The sequence below is a fragment of the Sapajus apella genome, unplaced genomic scaffold (assembly GCF_009761245.1).
Source record: "Sapajus apella isolate SASKATOON/1434 unplaced genomic scaffold, GSC_monkey_1.0 scaffold35, whole genome shotgun sequence".
Taxonomy (NCBI): domain Eukaryota; kingdom Metazoa; phylum Chordata; class Mammalia; order Primates; family Cebidae; genus Sapajus; species Sapajus apella.
Window position 1 is genome coordinate 5,011,747 of NW_022436975.1, and position 22,936 is coordinate 5,034,682.

A 22,936-nucleotide genomic window follows, 5' to 3' on the forward strand; every position below is an offset into this window, starting at 1 on the left:
TTTAAAAGTCAAACAGTGTGAGACTTTGTTATTTTTCAAGATTGCTTTGGCTATTTTGGGACTCTTGCAATTCCGTATGAATTTGGGATCTGCCTGGTCTTTTCTGCAAAAATCACAGTTCAGATTATGATAAGAATTATGCTGAATTTGGGCCGGGCGCGGCGGCTCATGCCTATAATCCCAGCACTTTGGGAGGCCGAGGCGGGTGGATCACGAGGTCAAGAAATCGAGACCATCCTGGTCAACATGGTGAAACCCCGTCTCTACTAAAAATACAAAAAATCATCTGGGCATGGTGGCGCATGCCTGTAATCCCAGCTACTCGGGAGGCTGAGGCAGGAGAATTGTCTGAACCCAGGAGGCAGAGGTTGCGGTGAGCCGGGATCGCGCCATTGCCTCCAGCCTGGGTAACAAGAACAAAACTCTGTCTCAAAAAAATAAAAAAAAAGAATCATGCTGAATTGGAAGATAAATCTAGGGAGGCCTGCCATCTCAAGGAGATTAAGTCTTCTAGTCAGCAAACACAGGATGCTTTTCTATCTTCTTTTTTTCCCACAAAGTTTTATAATTTGTACAAGTCTTGAACTTATGTTAAATCTATTTCCTAAATATTTTTATCTTTTTGATGCCATCATAAAAGAAATTGTCTTTTATATCTCATTTTTGAATGATTCACTGCTAGTAGAAAGAATGACATTTTTTTTTTTTTTAAGAGAGAGGGTCTTGTTACGTTGTCCCTGTTCACAAACTCCTAGGCTCAAGGAATCCTGCTGCCTCAATCTCCTGAGTAGCTGGGACTACAGGTGTGCACCACCACAGCCGGCTCCAACTGATTTTTGCTCATTGAGCCTGTATCCTGCAACATTATTGAACTGGTTTATTACTTACAATAGTTTTTTAGAGGAATCCTTAGGATTTGCTAAATAACAGATCAGGCTATATATGCAAATAGTGTTTTATATCTTCCTTACCAACCTAGATGCACTTCTTTCTTTCTTTTTTCTTTTTTTTTTGAGACAGAGTCTTGTTCTGTCCCTGAGGATGGAGTGCAGTCACACAATCTCGGCTCACTGCAACCTCTGCCTCTGGGTTCAAGTGATTCTCCTGGCTCAGCCTCCCAAGTAGCTGAGATTACAGGCAGATGACAGCATGCCCAGCTAATTTTTTTACTTTTAGTAGAAACGGGGTTTCACTATGTTGGCCGGGCTGGTCTTGAACTCCTGACTTCAGATGATCCACCCACCTCGGCCTCCCAAAGTATTGGGATTACAGGATGAGCCACTGTGCCCAGCCAAAGCTTTTAATTTCTTTTTCTTGCCTAAGTGCCCTTATAAAACTTCCAAATATAATGCTGAGTAGCTGTGGCAAGAGCAGATCATCTTCATCTTGATTTTAGGGGAAAGGCATTCAGTCTTTTTTTTTTTTTTTGAGACAGAGTTTCGCTGTTGTTGCCCAGACTGGAGTGCAATGGCACGATCTCGGCTCACTGCAACCTCCGCCTCCTGGGTTCAAGCAATTCTCCTGCCTCAGCCTCCCGAGTAGCTGGGACTACAGGCACACACCATCATGCCCAGCTAATTTTTGTATTTTTAGTAGAGACGGGTTTCACTTTGTTGACCAGAATGGTCTCGGTCTCTTGACCTCGTGAGCCACCCGCCTCGGCCTCCCAAAGTGCTGGGATTATAAGTGCGAGCCACCGCGCCCGGCCAAGCATTCAGTCTTACACCACTGAGTATGATGTTAATTGTGGGTTCTCACAGATGCCTTTTAACAGGTTGAGGAAGTCAATTCCTAGTTTGTTGAGTGTTTTTATGATGAAAGGCTGTTGGGTTTGGTCAAATGCTTTTCCTTCATCTATTGAGATAATCATGTGTTTTTCTGTCCTTTCATTCTACCGATACAGTATATTACATATACTGATTTTAGATGTTCAACCAACCTTGCATTTCTGAAATAAAGCCAACTGAAATTCCTTTTGTATTCTGCCAGACTGGATCTATTAATATTTTCTTGAGAATATTTGTATAAATAGTTATAAAACATGTATTTTTTCTTGTGATATATTTGTCTGATTTGGTATTAGTATATAATATTGGTCTCAGAGGATAAGTTGGGAAGAGTTCTCTACTACTTTTTAAAAGAGACTATAAAAAAAAATTGGCATTGGCTGAGCAGGGTGGCTAATGCCTGTAATCTCAGCACTTTGGAAGGCCGAGGTTGGGGGATCACCTAGGTCAGGAGTTCAAGACCAGCCTGACCAACATGGAGAAACCCCGTCTCTACTAAAATCACAAAATTAGCCGGGCCTTGTGGCACATGACTGTAATCCCAGCTACTTTGGAAGCTGAGGCAGGAGAATCGCTTAAACTTGGGAGACAAAGGTGGGGTGAGCCAAGATTGCAACATTGTACTCCAGCATGGTCAACAAGAGTGAAACTGTCTAAAAAAAAAAATTGCATTATTTAAAAGTTTTTATCTTTTATCTTTTATTTATTAAAAATATTAACCACCAGACTTCTGCTGTTTATAGTGTTTTCTGTTGTACTAAGGTTTTAAATTTCAATGTAATATTGATTATTTTCCAAGTGCTCTCCTACTCTGATTTCAGAGTAGTCTTTTAAGAAACTCTGTAAGTTCAAAACAAATTTAGTCTTTACTACATCTATCATTTGTTTTTATATACAATGTAAAATATGGCTCACCTCCCAACAACAGATAACCAATGACTCTAATGTCCCATTCTGAGGAGTCCATCCTTTATCAAACTGATTTAAAATGTCACATGTAGATTTCTACATATATCCATTGGTTTGTTTCAAGATTACTAATTCTATTAATCTATTTGTCTGTGGCTATACCAATAATGTACTGAATTAAATATTATCTATCTAGTTTAACACTATATTTTAACACATAGCAGGACAAATCTCTACTCCCTGATCTTTATTCAGAAATGCTATCAATTATTTTTATACATTTTTAAAATATAAATTTTAGCAGAAAACATCACTTTTTACCTAACATATTAGAATTTTAGTTGAATAATAGATTAAAGCACTGAATACATCTGAGGAGAAAAAGAATATCTTCATAATACTCCATTTCCATCCATCTTTCCACATATAGCTTTCAGGCCATTCATAAAGTTTTAGTTTTCTCCATAGTCTTATATATTTTTGTTAAATTTATTACAAATAAATTATTTCTTAAAATTTTTATTGGGATCTTTTATACATATTCACATCAGCTTTTGTTGATAAATATGCGAACTACTCCTCTTTGGATATATCTATGACCTACACTGATGTACCCTGTTAATTCTAATATTTCTTTATGTCTTTGTGGTTTGTAAAGGATACTGTCTGAAAATGATGACAGTTAAGTGTTTCCAAATTTTACTTGTCTTGCTGAATGGCAATGGTAACAGCTGGCATTTTTATGTTCTTCCTGAATTTATGGAAAATACTTCTAAATGTTTCTTTTTTTTTTTTTTTTTTTAAAGAGACAGGGTCTCACTATGTGGCCCAGGCTGGAGTGCAGTGGCTATTCACAGGCGCGATCCCACTGCTGATCAGCACGGGAGTTTTGACCTACTCCGTTTCCGACCTGGGCTGGTTCTCCTCTCCTTAGGCAACCTGGTGGTCCCCCGCTCCCGGAAAGTCACCATATTGATGCCAAACTTAGTATGGACATTGGATCAGCATAGCGCACTGCAGCCCACAACTCCTGGGCTCAAGCGATCCTCCCACCTCAGCCTCCCGAGTGGCTGGGACTACAGGCATGCGCCACTGCGCCCGGCTCTAAATGTTTCAGTATGAAATATAATGCTTGCTATGCCTCTCAAATATACTTGCAAATAAACAGAAAGTTCTCATCTACTCCTAGTCTGCTAAGAATTTTTTGGTTAAACCTATTAAATAAATGGGCACTGTATTGTATCAATTATCATTTCAGCTACTACTGAGATGATTCTATAAATCGTCTCAAATAATCGAGTGAATATGGTAACATATTCTACTATAGTTATTCCTCTGGCATTCCTGAAGTAATCCACTGGGTCATGATGACTGTATCATCATAACACCACATGGCATTTGATAAGCTAAAACTGTCTTTAAGATTCCTTGTAATTCACAGGTGAGATTAACTTATATCATGTTCTCTAATTTTTAAAACTATACCTGAGGTTATGCCCCTCTTTTCATTATACATATTTATTTGTACCTTATATTTATTTCAGTATCTACTAAACAAATTTATTTTATTGTGGCTCATCTGCTTTTATTAATTCATTTAAAAACTAAAGGTACTTGAGGCTATACAGTTCTCTCAGAGTACCACACTTTGATTATATCTCTCAGTTTTTGTTACTTTAGTTCTGAATAACTTAATTTTCATATTTATAACAAAACCTACCTATGATCTCCCTCATATGCAGAATCTTAAAAAGCTGCTCTCATGGAAGTACAGAGCAGAACAGTGGTTACCAGAGGCTGGGAGAGTACAGAGGACAGAAGATGAGGAGAGGCTGGTCAACACGTATAAAGCCACAGCTAGATAGGAAGAGTAAGTTTTGGTGTCCAGTAATGTACTGTAGTATCTCAAAACAGCTAGAAAAGAACATTTTGAATGTTCTCACCATAAAGAAATAATAAATGTTTGAGGTGATATGTTAATTACTCTGATTTGATTATATAATGTATACATGTAACTACATCACAATGTAAACCATAAATACGTATAATTTATGTGTTAATCAAAAAGCCTAAATTCCGCTAGCTTTTTAAAGCCTTTTGCTTTGAATTGCTTTTATATTTTTTCCTTCTGTATCTTTCTGAATCACATTATAGTAAACTTTCTATATCATTTGGCTCCAGGTACCTCTCATACGTAGAATGCAGTTGGATGTATTTTTTTCTGAGAGGTTTTAATAAGGTGGTTCACTTTTTTCACACGTCTGGACATACTTTTCTGTCATTTAGGTTTTCTAAATAACCATGTTTTATTTGTTTATATCTTGGTTTTTGAATTACATTTTTTTGTTCTATTTTATTTTTAATATACATTCTTAAGCCTATATCCTTCCAAGTCTAAAGGTAATCAATTTCTTTTACTTTCCTTTGAACCAGAAAGACAGAAACCTAAATAATTTTATAAAAAACAAACAAACAAACAAACAAACAAAAAAAACAGAAAAAAAAAAAAAAAAAAATCCCGTGCTGAAGTTTCTCTAAGGTCAGGCAGATAATGGGCTTAAATGAAGATGCAATTGACTGCTTTCTTCTTAGTGGGCAGGAGGTGGGGTATGAAGGACACTGTACTTACTGGTTTCTTACTATGTACTAGACCGTCTCACAGGAGCTCATTAAATTTAATGCCCAAAGCAACCCTGCTGGTGTATCGTAACTGTTATCTTGTAGATGGAAAAAATAAGGGAAGATGGATAACTTGCTCAAATTCCCAAGCAGGTGTCAGACTCAGGACTTGAACCTGGATCTGTTCGAGCATGGAGACTATATTGATACTCTACGATATCTTTTGGTAACCCCTTGTTCAAATTACTTTGCTCTACTCTTCTATCTCATATGGGGGTGAAGTTCTATTTTATTTTTGCCACTGGGCATAATTATTTGTGTGGCATAATGATCTGGACTTTCTGCCCTTGGAATCTCAGTTCCCGTATCTGAAATCCCAGAGGTGTAGCTGGAAATGCAAACTCTACTTGCAAGGTCCTTTGGAAAGGAGCACTTTCTTGTCCCAGTTCTGTCTCTCCCACAGACACTAATTGTAAGCACAATTTTAGTAGTCTTACATTATATTCAATGAAGAACTGTTGAAGAAAGTTCTAAATTCCAGTAAGCTCTGCCAAGATTTCAATGTAATTCTGTAAACATTTGCTATATATGAATAAACAAATAATAATAAAACTGCCGTGCCTTTCCTCACCAAAATGAATATATTCATTACTACAATTACCCCTTTATAGGTAATGGATCCCAAAATGTCAACATTCCTTGTAAATAAGAATGGCTCAACACTACTGCCATGATCTTTATCTTGGCAGTATAGGATAATTCTGGTCCACATATTATGTATAATACAAAAGTATCCCAAAATAACTCATTCAGTAATGTTTTCTCACATGTACAGTTTAAGGAATTAAAATAGCACAACTTTCAGATATACAGCCTGTAAACAACCAGTACTGGTTGTCCATTACTGGCTGTCAACAGCTAAAAATATTTTCTCTTTTCAGAGCTTTATAACTTATGGAATTTCACTAGTGCTTTAAAAGTCTTAAACAATAGTTGAAAACAGCCATACTTACTGTACAGACATCATGCTTGTTTCCATTGCTGAATCCACTCTTCCTTCATCTGCTGTTTCCAGAGCGGATCTATCTGATTCACCTGGGAGTTCAGGTGCACAAGCTCCATAAAGTTCTGGGGCTGCAGCTACATATGGTGAAGGAACAAAACTGCTACTACGCAACTTACTGACTTCTTCTTCAAGCTTTTTCTTTTCTTCAAGCAAACGAGCTCGATCTTCAGAAAGTGACTCTATCAAATCTGAAAGACCCCCCAACATGAAAAAAGTATTGTGTAATTAAAAAAAAATTTAGCATGAATATATTTTTTCAATTAAAAAGCATTACAAAATAGTACGAACCTTTATCTCGTTCTTGTTGCTGCATTGTACTTTTCAATTTATCACTAAGATCATTTATTATGTTTTCTTTTCTCATTTTCTCTCTTGTTAAAACAGTGTTAAAATTGGTCTGGAACAAGAGAATAATAATTATTTAAATTTATCTGCATGTACCCAGCAGCTAGGACTTAGAAAATAAACTTGCAAATATCCTTTTCTGTGGTGGGTTTGTATATGAAGGTTAGATAGAGTGTGATTCATGAATGTTTTAAAAATGAAATGCAACATACTGTGGCAAAGATACTTGGTTCCAATTTAAGTATACTGAAAGCAAATTCTATTTTCTTATTATTGTCCATATATTTACTGTCAGAGATTTTGAAATTTTGAAGAATCAGTAACTTAGAGTGCTGTCAGACATTTAATTTTTTTCCTTGAATAATCATCCTGCCTCTGAAACCTTCCTTTTGTCTTTAGCATTTGATTACCAAAGTAACATTTTAGATATGACTCTATCTTCCTTATTTCTGTTATTTGGATATCTGCAATGGTCACTGGAATGCTGATTTATATTGGCTAGACTTGTTACTCCTCCACTTCTATAAACTCTTAATATGAAGCCCATATATCTGATTGTCTGCATGGATCTCATGAGACAATCTGGCAATTTTAACTGTAGTTTCTTTAATAAAGACGAAGGAATTTGTTTAAAAAATTTTGCTTAGGCCAGACTTGGTGGCTCATGCCTGTAATCTCAGCACTTTGGGAGACCAAGGTGGGAGGACTGCTTGAGACCAGTCTGAGCAACATAGCAAAATCGAGTGTCTACAAAAAATTTAAAAATGAGCTGGGCATAATGGTACATGCCTGTAGTGCCAGCTATTTGGGAGGCTAAGATGGGAGGACTGCTTGAGCCCACGAGATGCAGGTTATAGTCAGCCACAATTGCACCACTAAATTCCAACCTGAATGACAGAGTGAGACCCTGCCTCTAAGAAGCAAAAAAAAAAAAAAAAAAAAAAAATTTACTTATAAGATTTCTTGAAATGTAAAAGCAATAGATAAATGATAAAATGATCTAAATTGACTCTTCTCATCTACCCAACATTTCTAATTCCAAAATTTTAAGAGCTCTATGGTCCCTGGATAAATGAATAATGCTAACAATGCAGGCAATAGGGAGACTTAGAGCTGGGTACAAATCACCTTAAATTAACTACAACTTAACATACACACCATGGAAAATTGGAAGGTACCTTAGAAGTCATCTCTCTTGCTCTAATTTTATAAATATTAAAAGAGAAATTAAAACATGAAGAACTAGATAGCTGTCAGTACTACACTTTTGGTTTCAATCAGTTAATCCATTCCTTAATTTTAGAAATCTAAAATTGCACATGCTTATAAAAGAGCACATAGACAATGCAATACAACAGAGATAAAGAGATCAATATGCAGAATGAATCATACAGAAGAATCTATAAATCCAGATTCTTAAAGAGAGAGATGTCATTAATGACCTCTTCATTGTTAATTCTGATTTAAAAGTTGGCTATTTTTCTTTCCTGAACACTTAACTTTCCCTGGCTTCCCCTAAGCCACTTCTTTTCTGGCTGCTCTTTCTTATTTACTTTTCCTAGGCTCTTCTTTCCCGAGGCCTTAAAAATCTAAAATTGTTATGAGGTTTGAACTACACTTTATTTTCTTTCCATTCTCTGATTTACATTTTTTCAAATTCTACAAAGACACTAATTAATCATAACATTTTAGGAAACAGAAAAATGTCACATAGTATTACATGTGCACTAAAATGCACTTTCAAAAATGTATCCCTTAAAAATGCAGTATTATCCCTGGCCTGAATTCTACCAGTGGCTACCCAGTTGCTCTTCCAGCTGACTACTTTGCAGTCCTCCAATCCTTCTCCATGTTCCAGTGGGTGATCTTCATTACGTAGAATTCTAATTATGCCATTGCATTTAGTTGTTGTCCAGTACTTTAGGTACAGTACAAGCTCTTTTTTTTTTTTTTTTTTTTTTTGAGACGGAGTTTCACTCTTGTTACCCAGGCTGGAGTGCAATGGCGCGATCTCGGCTCACCGCAACCTCCGCCTCCTGGGTTCAGGCAATTCTCCTGCCTCAGCCTCCTGAGTAGCTGGGATTACAGGCACGCACCACCATGCCCAGCTAATGTTTTTGTATTTTTAGTAGAGACGGGATTTCACCATGTTGACCAGGATGGTCTCGATCTCTTGACCTCGTGATCCACCCGCCTCGGCCTCCCAAAGTGCTGGGATTACAGGCTTGAGCCACCGCGCCCGGCCTCAGTACAAGCTCTTTAGTAAGGCATGTGGTCCTTGATCTAGCCCCAACATACTTCACAAGCACTACTTCTTACTATTGACCAGCAACAAAGTACATTAGTAAAATTCAACAACATTCCATCTTAATCTACCACCAGCCTATCAGAAGGATAAGAATTACACAAAGTGTGAGATATTTATGTTGCTCTGAATGTAATTTAGGATGACAGAATTTAGAGAATTTGAAGCTTAGAGAAAAAAATAGTAAAATCATTTTTTTAAACAAACAAAAAATCATTTCATAGAAAACTAATCTCAGTTCTGAAGATGTTAAATGATCTACCCAAGATCACACAGGTGGTGAAGAAACCAGGAACAGGATTCACATTTCCTCACTTCTAATCTAAGACTATTTCATTTTGAAGCACCTGATATTGTCAAGTGACATATTAACATGAAAAATACCCTTTACCAGATGAGTAAAGAAACTAAAAAATCAATTCTTAAAAATACATGCTTTTGTCATTAAAAAATTTATTAACAGGATTAATGTAAGGAAAATCACATTTAAGATATAAGAAACCCTCAGCTACATAAAGAAATTATGTCTACCTCTAGTTCTCAAATAAATGGGAAAAGAGGTACACACCTGTTGTTCTGCAATCAAGGATGTTCGAACATTTTGCATTTCTTCATTCTTTCTTTTTTCTTGCTCTTCAAGTTGTTCTAGAAACTTAGCTTTTTCTTCCTGAAGCTTTTCTTGAAGTTCAGCAACTAAGCTTGAAGAATCTTCTCTGGTGGAGTCAATGGCAGGGCTTACAAATTAATTATAGCATTAAATTTTTAAAAAATTACAGACCCACAAATATACCAAATATCATATTTAAGAAATTTATCTTCTTTAAACCTAATAATGTTGTGTGACAGATATTTGTGTGAACCCTATCTCTGATATAAAAAGGGAAATAAAAGTTTAATACAGATTAGATGCTCACTGACACTAACAAGGTTTACCGATTTTATCGGTTAATATTAAAATATGCTGCTAAACCTCAAGAGGCTGCTATTATTAAAAACTACCTTGATTACTAGGTCAATTTACTGGTTTAAACGTACATCTATTTGTTTTGAAATGATACTTTAATGTTTGTGAAATCAAGGTGTGTTTTGCAATCAACGTGGGCATGTATTTAAAATGTTCACTCTACATGTATCCTATGTAATTTTCTAATCTAACTATGATAGGAATATACTATTTATGCCAATAATCATAAAAAAATTATTGGGATTCTTTTAGTCATTATTCCAAATTTACCAATAAAAATCTAATATATCAAACTCGCTGCTCAGATAACCTTTCCTCCAAAGGGATAGCTTTAAACAGCCAAACACAGAATATGCAGTTTGAAACATAGTATCTTGGTCGGGTAAAGTGACTCATGCCTGTAACCCCAGCACTTTTGGAGGCTGAGGTGGGTGGATCACAAGGTCAGGAGTTCAAGACCAGCCTGGCCAACATGGTAAAACTCCATCTCTACTAAAATACAAAAATTAGCCGGGCAAGGTGGCAGGTGCCTGTAATCCCAGCTACTTGGGAGGCTGAGGCAGGAGAACTGCTTGAACCCAGGAGGCAGGGCCTGCAGTGAGCTGATATTGCACCACTGCACTCCAGGCTGGGCGACAGAGCGAGACTCCGTCTCAATGAAAAAAACAAAAAACAAAAAACAAAACATTATACCTCTATCAAAGTCTGAGGCTCCTTGCTTAGTTCCCAGAAAGGGTGGAAAAGGAACCCCCTATTCCATAATACAATTAAGTAAGAAGTAAGGTGACGGATTTACTTCTAAAGTTTCTCTTTTAGGTCTGAAGAAGAGGGACATTGCAAGTTTAAACTACTCCATGGCTGGAAAACTGACATATTACATAAATGGAAGTCTTACTGAGGAAAAATAAAGGACTTATAAAAAGGGACTCTGACTACTAACAATGAAGTCCTTGGGATGAAAATAGGCATAGACAAGGCTTACAAATAATCCTGTTTGGCCAAAGTCTTCTTCAAAGAAAACTCCACAGTTCTAAGGTAAGCGGAAATTTTTAGGAATAAAAAACAAGGCCAGGTTTTAAGGAGGGAATCAAGAGAGGACTGAGGTTGAATTGGAGGACAGATAGTTAACAGTAAAGGTAAATTTTATTGCCAAATACCATATAAAATCATTGAAAGGTTTGGTCGTAATATGGTGTGAACCTAGGTTTTGAAAAGATGATTGTGAGAAAGAATATTTGTAAGAAATGGGCACAACTCTCTCTGAAGGAGAACCTTCAACATGATAAAAGATCCTAGAATCATATTAGAGAGTGAAAAAATGTGGTTGAAATTGTACGAGCGAGGGAGGGGAGGCCATGTAGACACGCAGTAATTGTCATTTCTAGGTGTCCTGCATCTTTGTATTGCCTGGGGTACTCCGTTTCTGCGTCAGTGCTGTGCTGAGATGATACACAGACCAGAGGAAATAGTTCCAGGTACACAGATATAGACACCATGGACATGCTCTAAACATGCTATCATCCCCAAATCCAAAATCAGCATTACATGATTAGCATAGGGTATATCATTTACTGACTCATAAGGTAAAAGACTTTTGACAATAAAAGCAAAGAATGGACATATTATGACATGAATAATAATCATTATCCTGTACTGAAAAGTTTTTTTGTGGCTGTATCAATCAGGCCAAAAGTAGATTTACGCCATATAGTTTGAAGCTGCCATCAGAAAATGTTCCAAGTAACTATCCACCAACTTTTACTTTATACTACCCTAGGATCTGAAATGGCCCTGCTATCAGGAGAATTAACCATAGTAATGAAAGGCTAACAGCTAAAATAGGTTTTGTTTTTTAACTAGCATCACTGCCTAGCTTTCTCTGGTGAGCAAGAAGCTGCATAGAGGGGGAAGGAGGTCATGAAGAAGAGGTTCCAGCATATCACAATTTAGTTAGATAAATATAGTAGACCCCTTTTATCCACAGGGAATATGTTCCAAGAACCCCAGTGGATGCCTAAAACCAAGACAGTAGCAAACCCCATATATTTTCCAATATATGCACTGTGGTCATAACTTTTGCAGTTTGAGGTGTGACAGCAAAGAGAGAATGAACTGACTTCTGTACAGCTTCACAGATTGGGTCTTACTGTAGATCTTCACAACCTCAGCACTTTTGTTTTCTTATTAAATCAAGAACTTTCATTTTTTCACTTAAAGGAAACACTCTGAGGCTTCTTTCTGGCATATCCAAATTGTCAGCACCATTACTCTTGTGCTTTGGAGCCATTAAGTAAAGGTTACTTGAACATAAGCACCACGATACTGATATCCCAGATGGCTACCAAGTGACTGATGTGTGGAGAGTGCCTACAGCGTGGATACGCTGGACAAATGGAGGATTCAAATCCTGGAGGGATAGAGTGAGATTTTATCATGCTACTCAAATGGTGTCCAATTTAAAACTCAGAAATTGTTTATTTAATACTTTAGAACCATGGGGTAAATGAAACCATAAAGAGCAAAATCACATAAAATGAAACTAGAGAAGACGAAATGACTATATTTAATCTAACAACACTACCATAGAAATCTAAAATATTTCGGTTGTCCCACTAAAAGAAACTTGCATAATCCTGTCTTTGCATACCTGAATACCTTAAAGAGGTCCGGATGTTAAAACTCAAGGAAGCAGATACATTTGTTATCAGCTGGGAACTTTAACACCACGGAAACTTGAAAGCAAGCATCTCTAAAGGTTGACAGTTCTTCCCACCATTAAAATATCAGTTCTAGCAAAGGACTGTGTTATTATACCCAAGTATTTCTAGCAACTAGAAACTTTACACTGAACATAAACTGGATTGTCTTGATGCTTGAACTTTTTCCTTTTTTTTTTTTTTTTTTTGAGACGGAGTCTCACTCTGTCACCAGGCTGGAGTGCAGTCGTGCAGTCTTGGCTTACTGCAACCTCTGCCTCCAGGGTTCAAGAGATTCTCTGGCCTCAGCCTCCCTGGCTGGGACTATAGGCACATGCCACCATGCCCAGCTAATGATGCTTGAACTCTTCACACTGACTAAACTGAAACAGGGCGCAGTAAACAATTAGTCTACTTTTTAAAAAAAATCTCTTTTATGAAATTAAAATGCTCCCACCCATACTCACTCAGATTCACATCACTACTTTCTGGAAGCAGGGACATCGATCGTGTAGTAGTAGACAGACTTCTTGACACACAAAAACCACATACACACACGTTCTGCACTCATTTCTTTGTACCAAGGTACAGGAAAAAGCTCCTTCTCCTTACATTTTTAAAAATAATGTCAACTATTTATTTAGTAACTCCAAATTAAAACAGAAGATATTCTGATTTGGCATTTCCTTAATCCCAAGTGGACATGCCGGTCATTTGTATTTCTTCTTTGATCTGTTCATATCCTCTGTCCATTTTTCTAATGGATTGTGTACCTTTTTCTTATTGACTTACTGTGGGAGCTCTTGACATTACAGACATAGCTAATATCCATATTTGTATCTTACAAATGTTTCTCCTTGGCAGCTGGCCTCTCAATGTTGCTTCTGGCATAAGTACAACCAAATGGTGAAAGGGAAATGTGCCAGACTCTGTGTCCTTACATAAGCATCATTCTTCTTCAAAGGTTTCCTCTGTGTGACAGAGAAGCCAGGGATGATGTTACCCAGGAATTCCCTTCCCAGAGGTTCTAGGTTTGAGTTTGCCAGTGGAAGATACACAAATCTGATGTGGGATGCTGAAGAGAGACAGACTCTGGAGGTGGTTGTAGCCAAACACGTGGGCAATCTGAGATTCGTAGGATATTTCCAAGTACACTACCTCTTTTACCTCTTTTGGTGTCTTGGTAGACAACTGGTGAAAGTCTTCGAAGACCCGTAGCAGTTTCCTATGCCACAAACTTTGGTGCTTCACATGACTTTCTACTATAGATCTCTTGGTCTTCACCAGATTACTATCCAGTCTCCCAGTTCTCCCAACATTCATGTAAACTCTAAATCTAATATTAACCCCTTTAATCCTGAAATATTTAAAAGTGGTTGTTTTGTAAGTTCAATCCAGATATAGAAATGACTCTAGAGGAAAATAAAAATCCCATAAAACATGGAAATCTGAGATTAAGTCTGTGATCTGAAAGCAGTAATGACCTCACTGCCAGTGCAAAACAGAACAGTGGAAGACCAGGGCAGTATATGGCAGAAGAGCAGACACTTATAGTTGTTTGAAAACCAGTGACTAAGGATCACAAGACTTTGAGACATGTCTCAGCTGTGCCTCCAAATCCCACCAAACCTCCCTTCCTAGAAGCAACAGCCTTTTCTACCTTGTCTGAGGAAATCAGTGTCCCTTCACTTGAGGTAGTCCTTTTCTCAATAAGATGATCATTTTCAACAACCTCTTCCACCATTTAATTACTTCCAGACCCATTGCTACGCTCAAATTCCCAGATCCCTGGAGAGTTAAAAATCTAACAAAGGAGGAACTGCAAAGCAATTATAGAATCTTTAATATATTTTGGCAGAAAAATGAAAAATAAATATACGAATGGATCTAATGAGAATTACAAGAGAAAAAAACAATGTGGAATGAGGCCAAAATTATTTATACCGATGCAATGACCACAGATTCCAGACTCAAACTGTTAACACTTTGCTAAGTTGACTGCTTAGAAAGTAGACCTAAGAATGACCAACATTAAACGAAAATGAGATGGCAAAATGAGATATTTTAGACCAAGCACAGGTAAATTGAATCTGCCGCTTTTTATAAGTCTTACCGGAACATAGCCAAACTATTCATTTATACTGTCTCATTGCAGTCTTGCTAAAATAAAATGGTACAGTTAGGTAGTCTGTATAGAGGCCAATTTGGTCCACAAAGCCTACTATCTGGCCCTTTATAGCAAGTTTGCCAACCATTATTTAGGCTAATGATTCCCAAAGTGTGATCCACAGAAGGCTGGGGGTAACTAGACACATTCAGAGAATGAGTGAATTCAGAACTATTTTCATAGTAACACTAAGGTGTTGTCTTTTTCACCTTGTTGACATTGGCATTGATGATAAAACTGCTGGCACCTGAACACAAATTAAAGACATTAGCACCAAATTTTACTTGTAATCATGTTGTCTTTCACCACAAGACACTGAAAGTGGGGAGGTAAAAGGGGAGGCTGTTTTTTTCTTAGAATATTCTTGATATAGTAAAAATTAATAATATTGTTAAATCCTGATACTTCACATCATTAATATGCTATGTGACCAAATGGGAAGTGCTTATAAATCACTTTGCTGCTTACCAAAGTATAATGTTTATTTCATGGAAAAACACTTGTACAACTGTTTTAGGCACATGCTGAATTAATTAGCTAGTTCTAAAATACGTTAACATTGGGAAGATTGTCATAACTCGGCGAACTAGTGTTCTCCAAATGACCAACTCATGATGCTATAAAATCATGCAGGAGTAAAAATTCAAGTACAAGAGAGATGTATCAATGACTGTTAAGATTATGAGAAAATCCACTGATAGCTTCATATTCCATAATAAAACTAATGTTCAGAAATTACCTCTTGCTAAATTTTGATTTAGTAACAAAGAATATCCAGTTATCTGAAATGCTACTTAAATATTCCTTTCTTTTTCCAATTAGATTCAGCATTAAGGTTAGAGTTTTTTTTCATATACTTCAATCAAAACTTAGAGATTTGCAAATATATATAACAATGCTACTCTTCGACCTAGTTTTCATTTTAGAAAAGTTTACATTAAAAAAATCTTATGTAGGCTAACATGTAATAAGGTTAATTAAAAATAACTAACTTTTAATTTCTTAGCATTAATTGTTAGTACAGAAATACTGACAGACATAATCCATATAAACAAAATCAGTCTGGAGTCAATTTTTTGAGAGCGTAAAAAGATACTGTGACAGAAGTTAGTGAACCACTGTTCCTGTTTTTCACATATTTAAAAGATGGTAAAACACACACACACACACACACACACACACACACACACACACACACACACACACAAACACACATTACATGACTAAGTCTGTGTATGACCTGCATATGCTAAAATTTTTACTACGGGACCTTTAAAAAACAAGTTTGCTAGCTGGGCACAGTGGCTCATGCCTGTAATCACAGCGCTTTGGGAGGCTGAGAGGAGTGGATTATCTGAAGTCAATAGTTCGAGATCAGCCCGACCAACATGGAGAAACCCTGTCTCTACTACCATTAGCCAGGCATGGTGGTGCATGCCTGTAATTCCAGCTACTTGGGAGGCTGAGGCAGAATTGCTTGAACCAGGGAGACACAGGTTGGGTGAGCCAAGATCCCACCATTGCACTCCAGCCTGGGCAACAAGAGCAAAATTCTGTCTCAACCCTCTCCCGCAACCAAAACAACAACAAAAAACCAAGTTTGCTGACTTCTGGTCTACAAGAAGGCATCCGAAGGCAGGTACACTGGAAGAGATTTATTACATACACCCTCAGAGGGCCCAGAGAATATGTTCTTTACCAGGGCTTTGTGAAATAAAGCTTAAAAGGCTCTGTTGTAGTGCTCTGCAGGAAAGGGATAACAGAGGGAGATGAGAACACTGAAATTCAATGAATTTAATGGGAATGACAGGCTTCTGGAGTGGTGGAGGCCAATTAGTGGCACCTAACCACCAGAAACATAATGTGGCTCTATCACAGGCAACAGATTCAAAGCAGTTATCAGAAGGTTTGACCCAGAAAAAACTGTGGCAATGGTGTCTGTAGGCTCTAATAGAATGAACGAGTTAAAGGCCTATTAAAACTGTAATTCAGAGATTTAACTTATCAATAAAATTAGAATCTTCACCCAATTCCAAGATCTAAGCCAGTTATCAATTACAATGCCAAAGAGATCTATGGTCATTTTCCAGACTTTTGGGAGCATACTGAACACTGGCTCTGAGAGGACTGTAGTAGTGACTGTGGTCCACCAGGAAGAGGACATTATTGATACTCATGTGACAGAGTTTGGGACCAATGGTTCCTGCACTGGAGACAGTACCAAGCTGATAACTTTACCAGAAATGCTTGGGAGCAGAAGTGTTTTGAATTTCAGATTCTGGAATATTTGCGTTGTATTTACCAGCTGAGTGTCTTAAATGTGAAAATTCAAAATCCAAAATGTTCCAATGAGCATTTCCTTTAAGCATCATGTCAGGGCTCAAAATAGTTTTCAGATTTTGGAGCATTTTGGATTTGGGATACCCACCTGTACATTCTTAGATCCAGAATCTTTACTGGAATAGACACAGAAGAAACTGGCAGAATCCTCATGTTGCTTCCCTTACTAATGAAACAAGGACTATTATGGTAGAAAAGGCCAAGTAAAACTCCTAAAACACTCACTTCACATGACACAGGGGAGGCAGGTTTCTATCATATTCTTAATTCGACTAAGTATGTGTCCTGTCCAGAAGATATGGAGACAAACAATAGATTTTAATGAATTTCTGTGGTGGTGTCTTCAACTGCTGTTTCCTATTTTAAATGTCTTTATTTGGAAGCACAATATGGGCAAAAAAGATTTATCTGTCTGACTGCTGAGTTTTAAATGGGGTATAAAGTGCTGGACTGTCTAGTATTCCACAGGCATTGCCCTTGCCCCTCTTTCATCATCCCATATGCACTGAAATAGAGATCCTACATTTCCCAAAATCCAAGGTATAGCTTACAGTTTGCCAATGAGAAGATCTGCAACGTTTGGGAGGTAGAAAAGCAGCACAGGCTTATTCTCCAGAGATGGTTGTAGCCAAACGCAGTTTCACAGTAGCTTCCTGGCAAGTAAGTAAGAACTAACCATTTTGTGATGCAGATTGAGTCAGACTGGTCTTTGAAGAGATTCTTAATGTAGCAGCTTCCCAGAGAGCCATGGAAAACCATCCACTTTGGTGGGTGCTTCAGCCTGTTTTCCTGATATTTCACTTAGTGTTTGAAAAGGGCTCTCCTGAACTAAACTTCAGTCAGGCTCCTCTAGGCCCTCTAGGCTTTGACCTTGACATCTATTCTTCTTGGGCCTACACTGCCCAGCTGTAGCAAGAGTCTTGCTAACTCAGTTTAGAGAGTATCTCTCCATCAATTTCTGACCAAATTGTCGTCCCTACGCTTGGTATTTTATCATCCTGGCCTGGCTTCAGTAAGGTAAGATCCTGTTAGATCAATTTAACCAAAATTCCCCTTACTCCTCATGTTTCCTGTAAGTAATTTTCCATCCACTAACCCTTACCCTCCTTGGCTATAAATCTCAACTTGTTCATGTTGTTTTCAGAATTGAGCCTAGTTCTATAATAAGGCCTATTTTCCATACTGCAATAGTGTCTGAATATAATCTGTTTTTAGTGCTTTAAGTACTGTCCATCTCTGATTCTCCTTGACAAGCTCTCCTGGTCTTCAGCAGTGACTCTGTTAATCTTCTCTCTCCTAGTTTTTTTTTTTTTTTTTTTTCCTTTTTCCTTTTATCTCTAAGTGAGAAAGTGCCTGTGGACCCTAGCTTTAAAACATGCATGCAAATCCTAATTCCTCTCTTAAATCGTCTAATCCCCCCCCAGAATACCTAAAGAGCTTCTACTTTCAAAACAAAAGGGGAAGTTTAACTGTATATCAATACAATACATGAGTATTACATAGCAGACAATAGAAGAGATTGTTTAAAAGTGATAAGGCAAGAGACAGGTTGAAATATAAAATATATATATGTATTCACTTGGAGAATTAATGATAGAATGAATTGACATATGCTCTAGAAACTGTTTATTGGGTCACAAAACCCCCCTTCATTGATTAAAAGTAATACTAAAAACCATCTTCTGTGATCAAAAGGCAGTAACATCAGACAGTAATAATAACAATGTTGGACAGGTCTTTATAGCAATGTGTAAGAAAAAAAAAAAGAAAGAAAATAACAATGAGGAACACTCTACATGTTCCGACCTATGATTTAGCCTTTAGTAAACAATATGCAGAAGAAAATTTTACAGCCTTTAATATACATATTAAATTTAAAGAGAATATAAGTAATTCTTTACTAAAGAATTTAGTAAATTCTGCAAATAAATCAATTTTTTATGAAAGAATTTAGTAAATTCTGCAAAAAAATCAAGGAAAAAACTGCAAATAAATCGAGAGAACTTATGAATTAAAAAGGGAAAGCAAAGAGCTCTTTAAAACATTTCAAACTTTCAACAAAACATTTCTCTGAAAATCCAAACTGCTGATTCATTTTTAAAAAGCCACTCATGGATTTAGTCTGTTATTTCTGTTTGCAAGAAACACTGACTAAAAGGCATGTTTTTACTTCATGAAAATACCCTAGTTGCTACATTTACCCAAGGTAAATTAGTAAATCAATGTAGTATGACTACACACACACACATGCATGCACACACACATAAGTTTAAACCACTGATATTTTAATTTTATAATTACAGACTAAACTTAATTCTTACCTTTTAGCTATTTGATTCTCAAGATGTCTAACTTTTTCTAATAACTCTTTCTCAACAACTTCTCTCTCCAATTTAAACTCTTTAAGGGCAATCTGAATAGCTTCATCTTTTTCACAATTCAGCTTCTGAATTAACTGTTCTCTGTCTTGTTCCTGGCTCATGACCAACTTTTGTTTGTCTTTTTCCAGGTTCTGGATAATAGCTTCATATTTCTCTTCTTGTTGGGAGATTTTTTCATCTTTTTGTTTTTCAAGGGCACTCAATTCTGAATCTAATTTACTCTGTAGTTCAATTATTTGTTCTTTTAGGTTTTTTTCTATTTCAAATGCTTGGTGATGCAAAGATGTTACTTTGTTTAATTCAGCTCTAAGTATATTTGATTCTTCTTCATGTCTACTAATCAACTCTGAAATACACTGATCTTTTTCAATTGTCATTAAAGTTCTTAGCTCTGCTAAGCCCACCTGATAATTTTCATTATTATCCTGAATCTTTTGGTTGAGTTTACTAATTTCTGTTCTCAAATTTTCTGTCTCTTGTTCAAGAAGAGATTTCAAGGTCTCCTTCTGCTGGGCTCTGCTTTCTTCCAGTAAAATTTTTATTTCATCAGTTTCTGCTTCTTTCAATGCAAGTTCAACCTCTAACTTGCATCTCATGTCTGACAAATCAGAAACCTTGAGTTTTAATTCCTGTAGCTGTTGTTCTTTTTCCTGGATAACTGTAGCATGAGATTCTTGAATCTGATTAATTATTTGTTGGTTTTCCTTTTTTAATTCCTCCAGAGAAACTCTGTGGTCTGTCATAGCCTTCTCAAACTCTTGGATGTGCCTAACCTGAAGTGTGTCCTCTAATTCCTTTAGATGACTTTGCTCTAAGGACTGAAGTTCTGCCCTCAATAATTGTAATTTCTCATCATTTTCAACATGGAGCTTTTTTAAGTCTTCTAACACTATTTCTCGTGACTGCTTCAGTTCTTTAATTTCACAATTTTGAGAGTGCATTATATTTTCCATCTCTAACAACTTCTGATCCTTTTCATTCTGCAGGCAGATTACAGCTTCTTTTTCATGTTTAACCAAAGCAAATTCATTATCCTTATTTTGTAAAACCTCCTCAAGGCATACTAAGTCTCCCTTTAATTTTTTAATTTTGCTTTCATTCTCTTCGGTTTCCTTTATTAGTGCACCAAGTTTACCTTCATATTCATTTTTTAAAGACTGTAGTTCTTTTTGATGTTTTTCTTTTAGTGTTATTTCCAGAGAACATTTTAGTTTTTCAATAATGTTTCTTATTTCTACTGCTGTACATTTTAACGAATTTGAGAAGTCACACTGTTCTTTTTGTACAAATGTTCTAAAGTGGCAAAGGTCTTCCTTAATGGTTTGTATACTGAAGTGAGAGTCTTGGGCAACAACTCTACATCTTTCCAACTGGACATTCAGAGAAGCATGATCTCCAAAATCCTCTTTACCACATACATTTGTATCCTGCATACGTCTACTGTCTATAGCATTGATAACTGATGAATAAAGTGATTCCACCATCATTTCTGGGCTTTGCGGATCACTTATAGGATTAGGAGATGACAAATTTTCTTCTATTACAAACTCATTCACAGCAGACATAAAATCTGATTCAGGACTTTCTGCTAATGAATCCAAGTCTAAAGAAACTTGGTGAATAGTTTGTTCTATGTTTGGATGGGGAATAGTTTCAAAATCAAATGTATGTGCATCAATGCTATCTGGAGATAATTCTTCTAAGGGACAAACTGCAGGACATAAGGGATCCTGAACAGTCAGTGGTGGAGGAGTTCTCGGTGAGGTAGTAGTTGTAATTCCTGTCGTACTTTCTATCCTTGGTGAAGAAGCAGACTGTGGGGATGTCTGACTCACGGATGCCTGGAAAACAGAAAGAAAGGCTTAAAGAGCTGCGGCAACACAAATATTTTACACTAATAAAGAAACTGAAAGAACTGAATTTGCCTTTTGTTCACTCAGTAGATCTGTAATGGTCTGTGACATTTCATCCAAACTTTGTGCTGCTTTTACCAAATTATGTAAAGCAAGTACATGCTGGTGTAGAGGTTCAAAGTCACAAAGTAAGGGAACCCTGAAACAGAATACCAATGAAATTAGACTTTTGATTTCTTAAAGGAAATGGATAACTGCTATCAAATATTTTGATATGTTAAAAATAACAAGAACCGTACCATTACTTTTTAATTAATACCAGAAGTATTTTAAGAAGTCTGTGTCATAATCAGTAAAGTAAAAAGTTAGGGCCAGGTGTGATGGCAAACATCTGTAATCCCAGCACTTTGGGAGGTAGAGGAGGTTGAATCATGAGGTTAGGAGTTTGAGACCAGCATGGCCAACATGGTGAAACCCCATCTCTACTAAAAATACTAAAATTAGCCAGCTGGTGTGGTGGGTGCCTATAATCCCAGCTACTTGGGAGGCTGAGGGAGGAGAATTGCTTGAACCCGGGAGGCAGAGGTTGCAGTGAGCCCATATTGCGCCACTGCATTCCAGCCTGGGCGACAGAGTAAGACTCTGTCTCAACAACAACAACAAAACTAGAAATTTCCCAAGAGCATGCAAACAAAGAGTGCCTACAGAAAGAAATAAATTACATGTAAGATATACCTTCCTTTACTTTATCTTCATTTTCGATCATTTTATGTTCCCAGAAATTTCTCAAAGCAGTCATAGGAAAGCCGGTCTATCTTAAAAATATTTCTTATCTGGGCATCTCTAAAGATTACTCGTACTACCTGGCACAACTCGAGAATAATAAAAACACTTTAAGGTTATAAATTAGTTAAAAATACTAATGACATTTACCTGAGGAATGGCTGAACTTCTGACGGACAAAATGATTGCAGAAACTGTAAATCTTTTAATGAGATATCTGGAAGTTCACAGTCGAACTTTCGAGGCTTCTGAGTCTGCACCAAAAAATAAACAAATTAAAAATTTTTTTTTCAACCAAAAAATATAGATGACAAATTTATATAATTTCTTACTATAATTAAATTTATTATACCAAACAAACTAAAATGATTCAGATGATTAAGAAACAAAAAAAGACCATTCAATAAAGATATGGCATATTATTTTTCTGAGCCATTAGTAAAACTGGGACATGAACTGCTGGTGATCAACTGATGCGCTTGTCCCTCCCCTTCTCTGCTTTTAGCATCATTTTATGGGAATTAACAGTATTCCTCTCAACATTAAATAAAACCATGTTTTACTAGTGCAGAGGCAATTCCAAAATTTTTTCTTTACCTACAGTGTAATCATGAAGACCTCTCAAGCCTTACATCTATTCATTCCTATTACCCCTTAGCATGCTTTACCATGGGTAAATACATTCGTAGCTTTAACATGGTAAATATATATACAAGTATAT

The 22,936-nt window shown here is 36.7% G+C and overlaps 1 protein-coding gene across 5 annotated transcripts in view; it reads right to left on the reverse strand.

Annotated features, from left to right (window-relative positions):
- Nucleotides 1–22,936, reverse strand: part of RB1CC1 (RB1 inducible coiled-coil 1) — a 106,219-nt gene that overhangs the window by 15,506 nt on the left and 67,777 nt on the right. For 3 of the 5 annotated variants that reach the window (XM_032296078.1, XM_032296076.1, XM_032296075.1), the window contains exons 13-18: nucleotides 22,366–22,469; nucleotides 21,505–21,631; nucleotides 19,520–21,420; nucleotides 9,600–9,765; nucleotides 6,670–6,778; nucleotides 6,329–6,569 (exon numbers count right to left, since the gene is read on the reverse strand). In XM_032296078.1, the coding sequence (XP_032151969.1) occupies nucleotides 6,329–6,569; nucleotides 6,670–6,778; nucleotides 9,600–9,765; nucleotides 19,520–21,420; nucleotides 21,505–21,631; nucleotides 22,366–22,469 (2,648 nt within the window). The remainder of the gene's footprint in view (nucleotides 1–6,328; nucleotides 6,570–6,669; nucleotides 6,779–9,599; nucleotides 9,766–19,519; nucleotides 21,421–21,504; nucleotides 21,632–22,365; nucleotides 22,470–22,936) is intronic. The other 2 variants (XM_032296077.1, XR_004274401.1) reach the window with 2 other exon arrangements.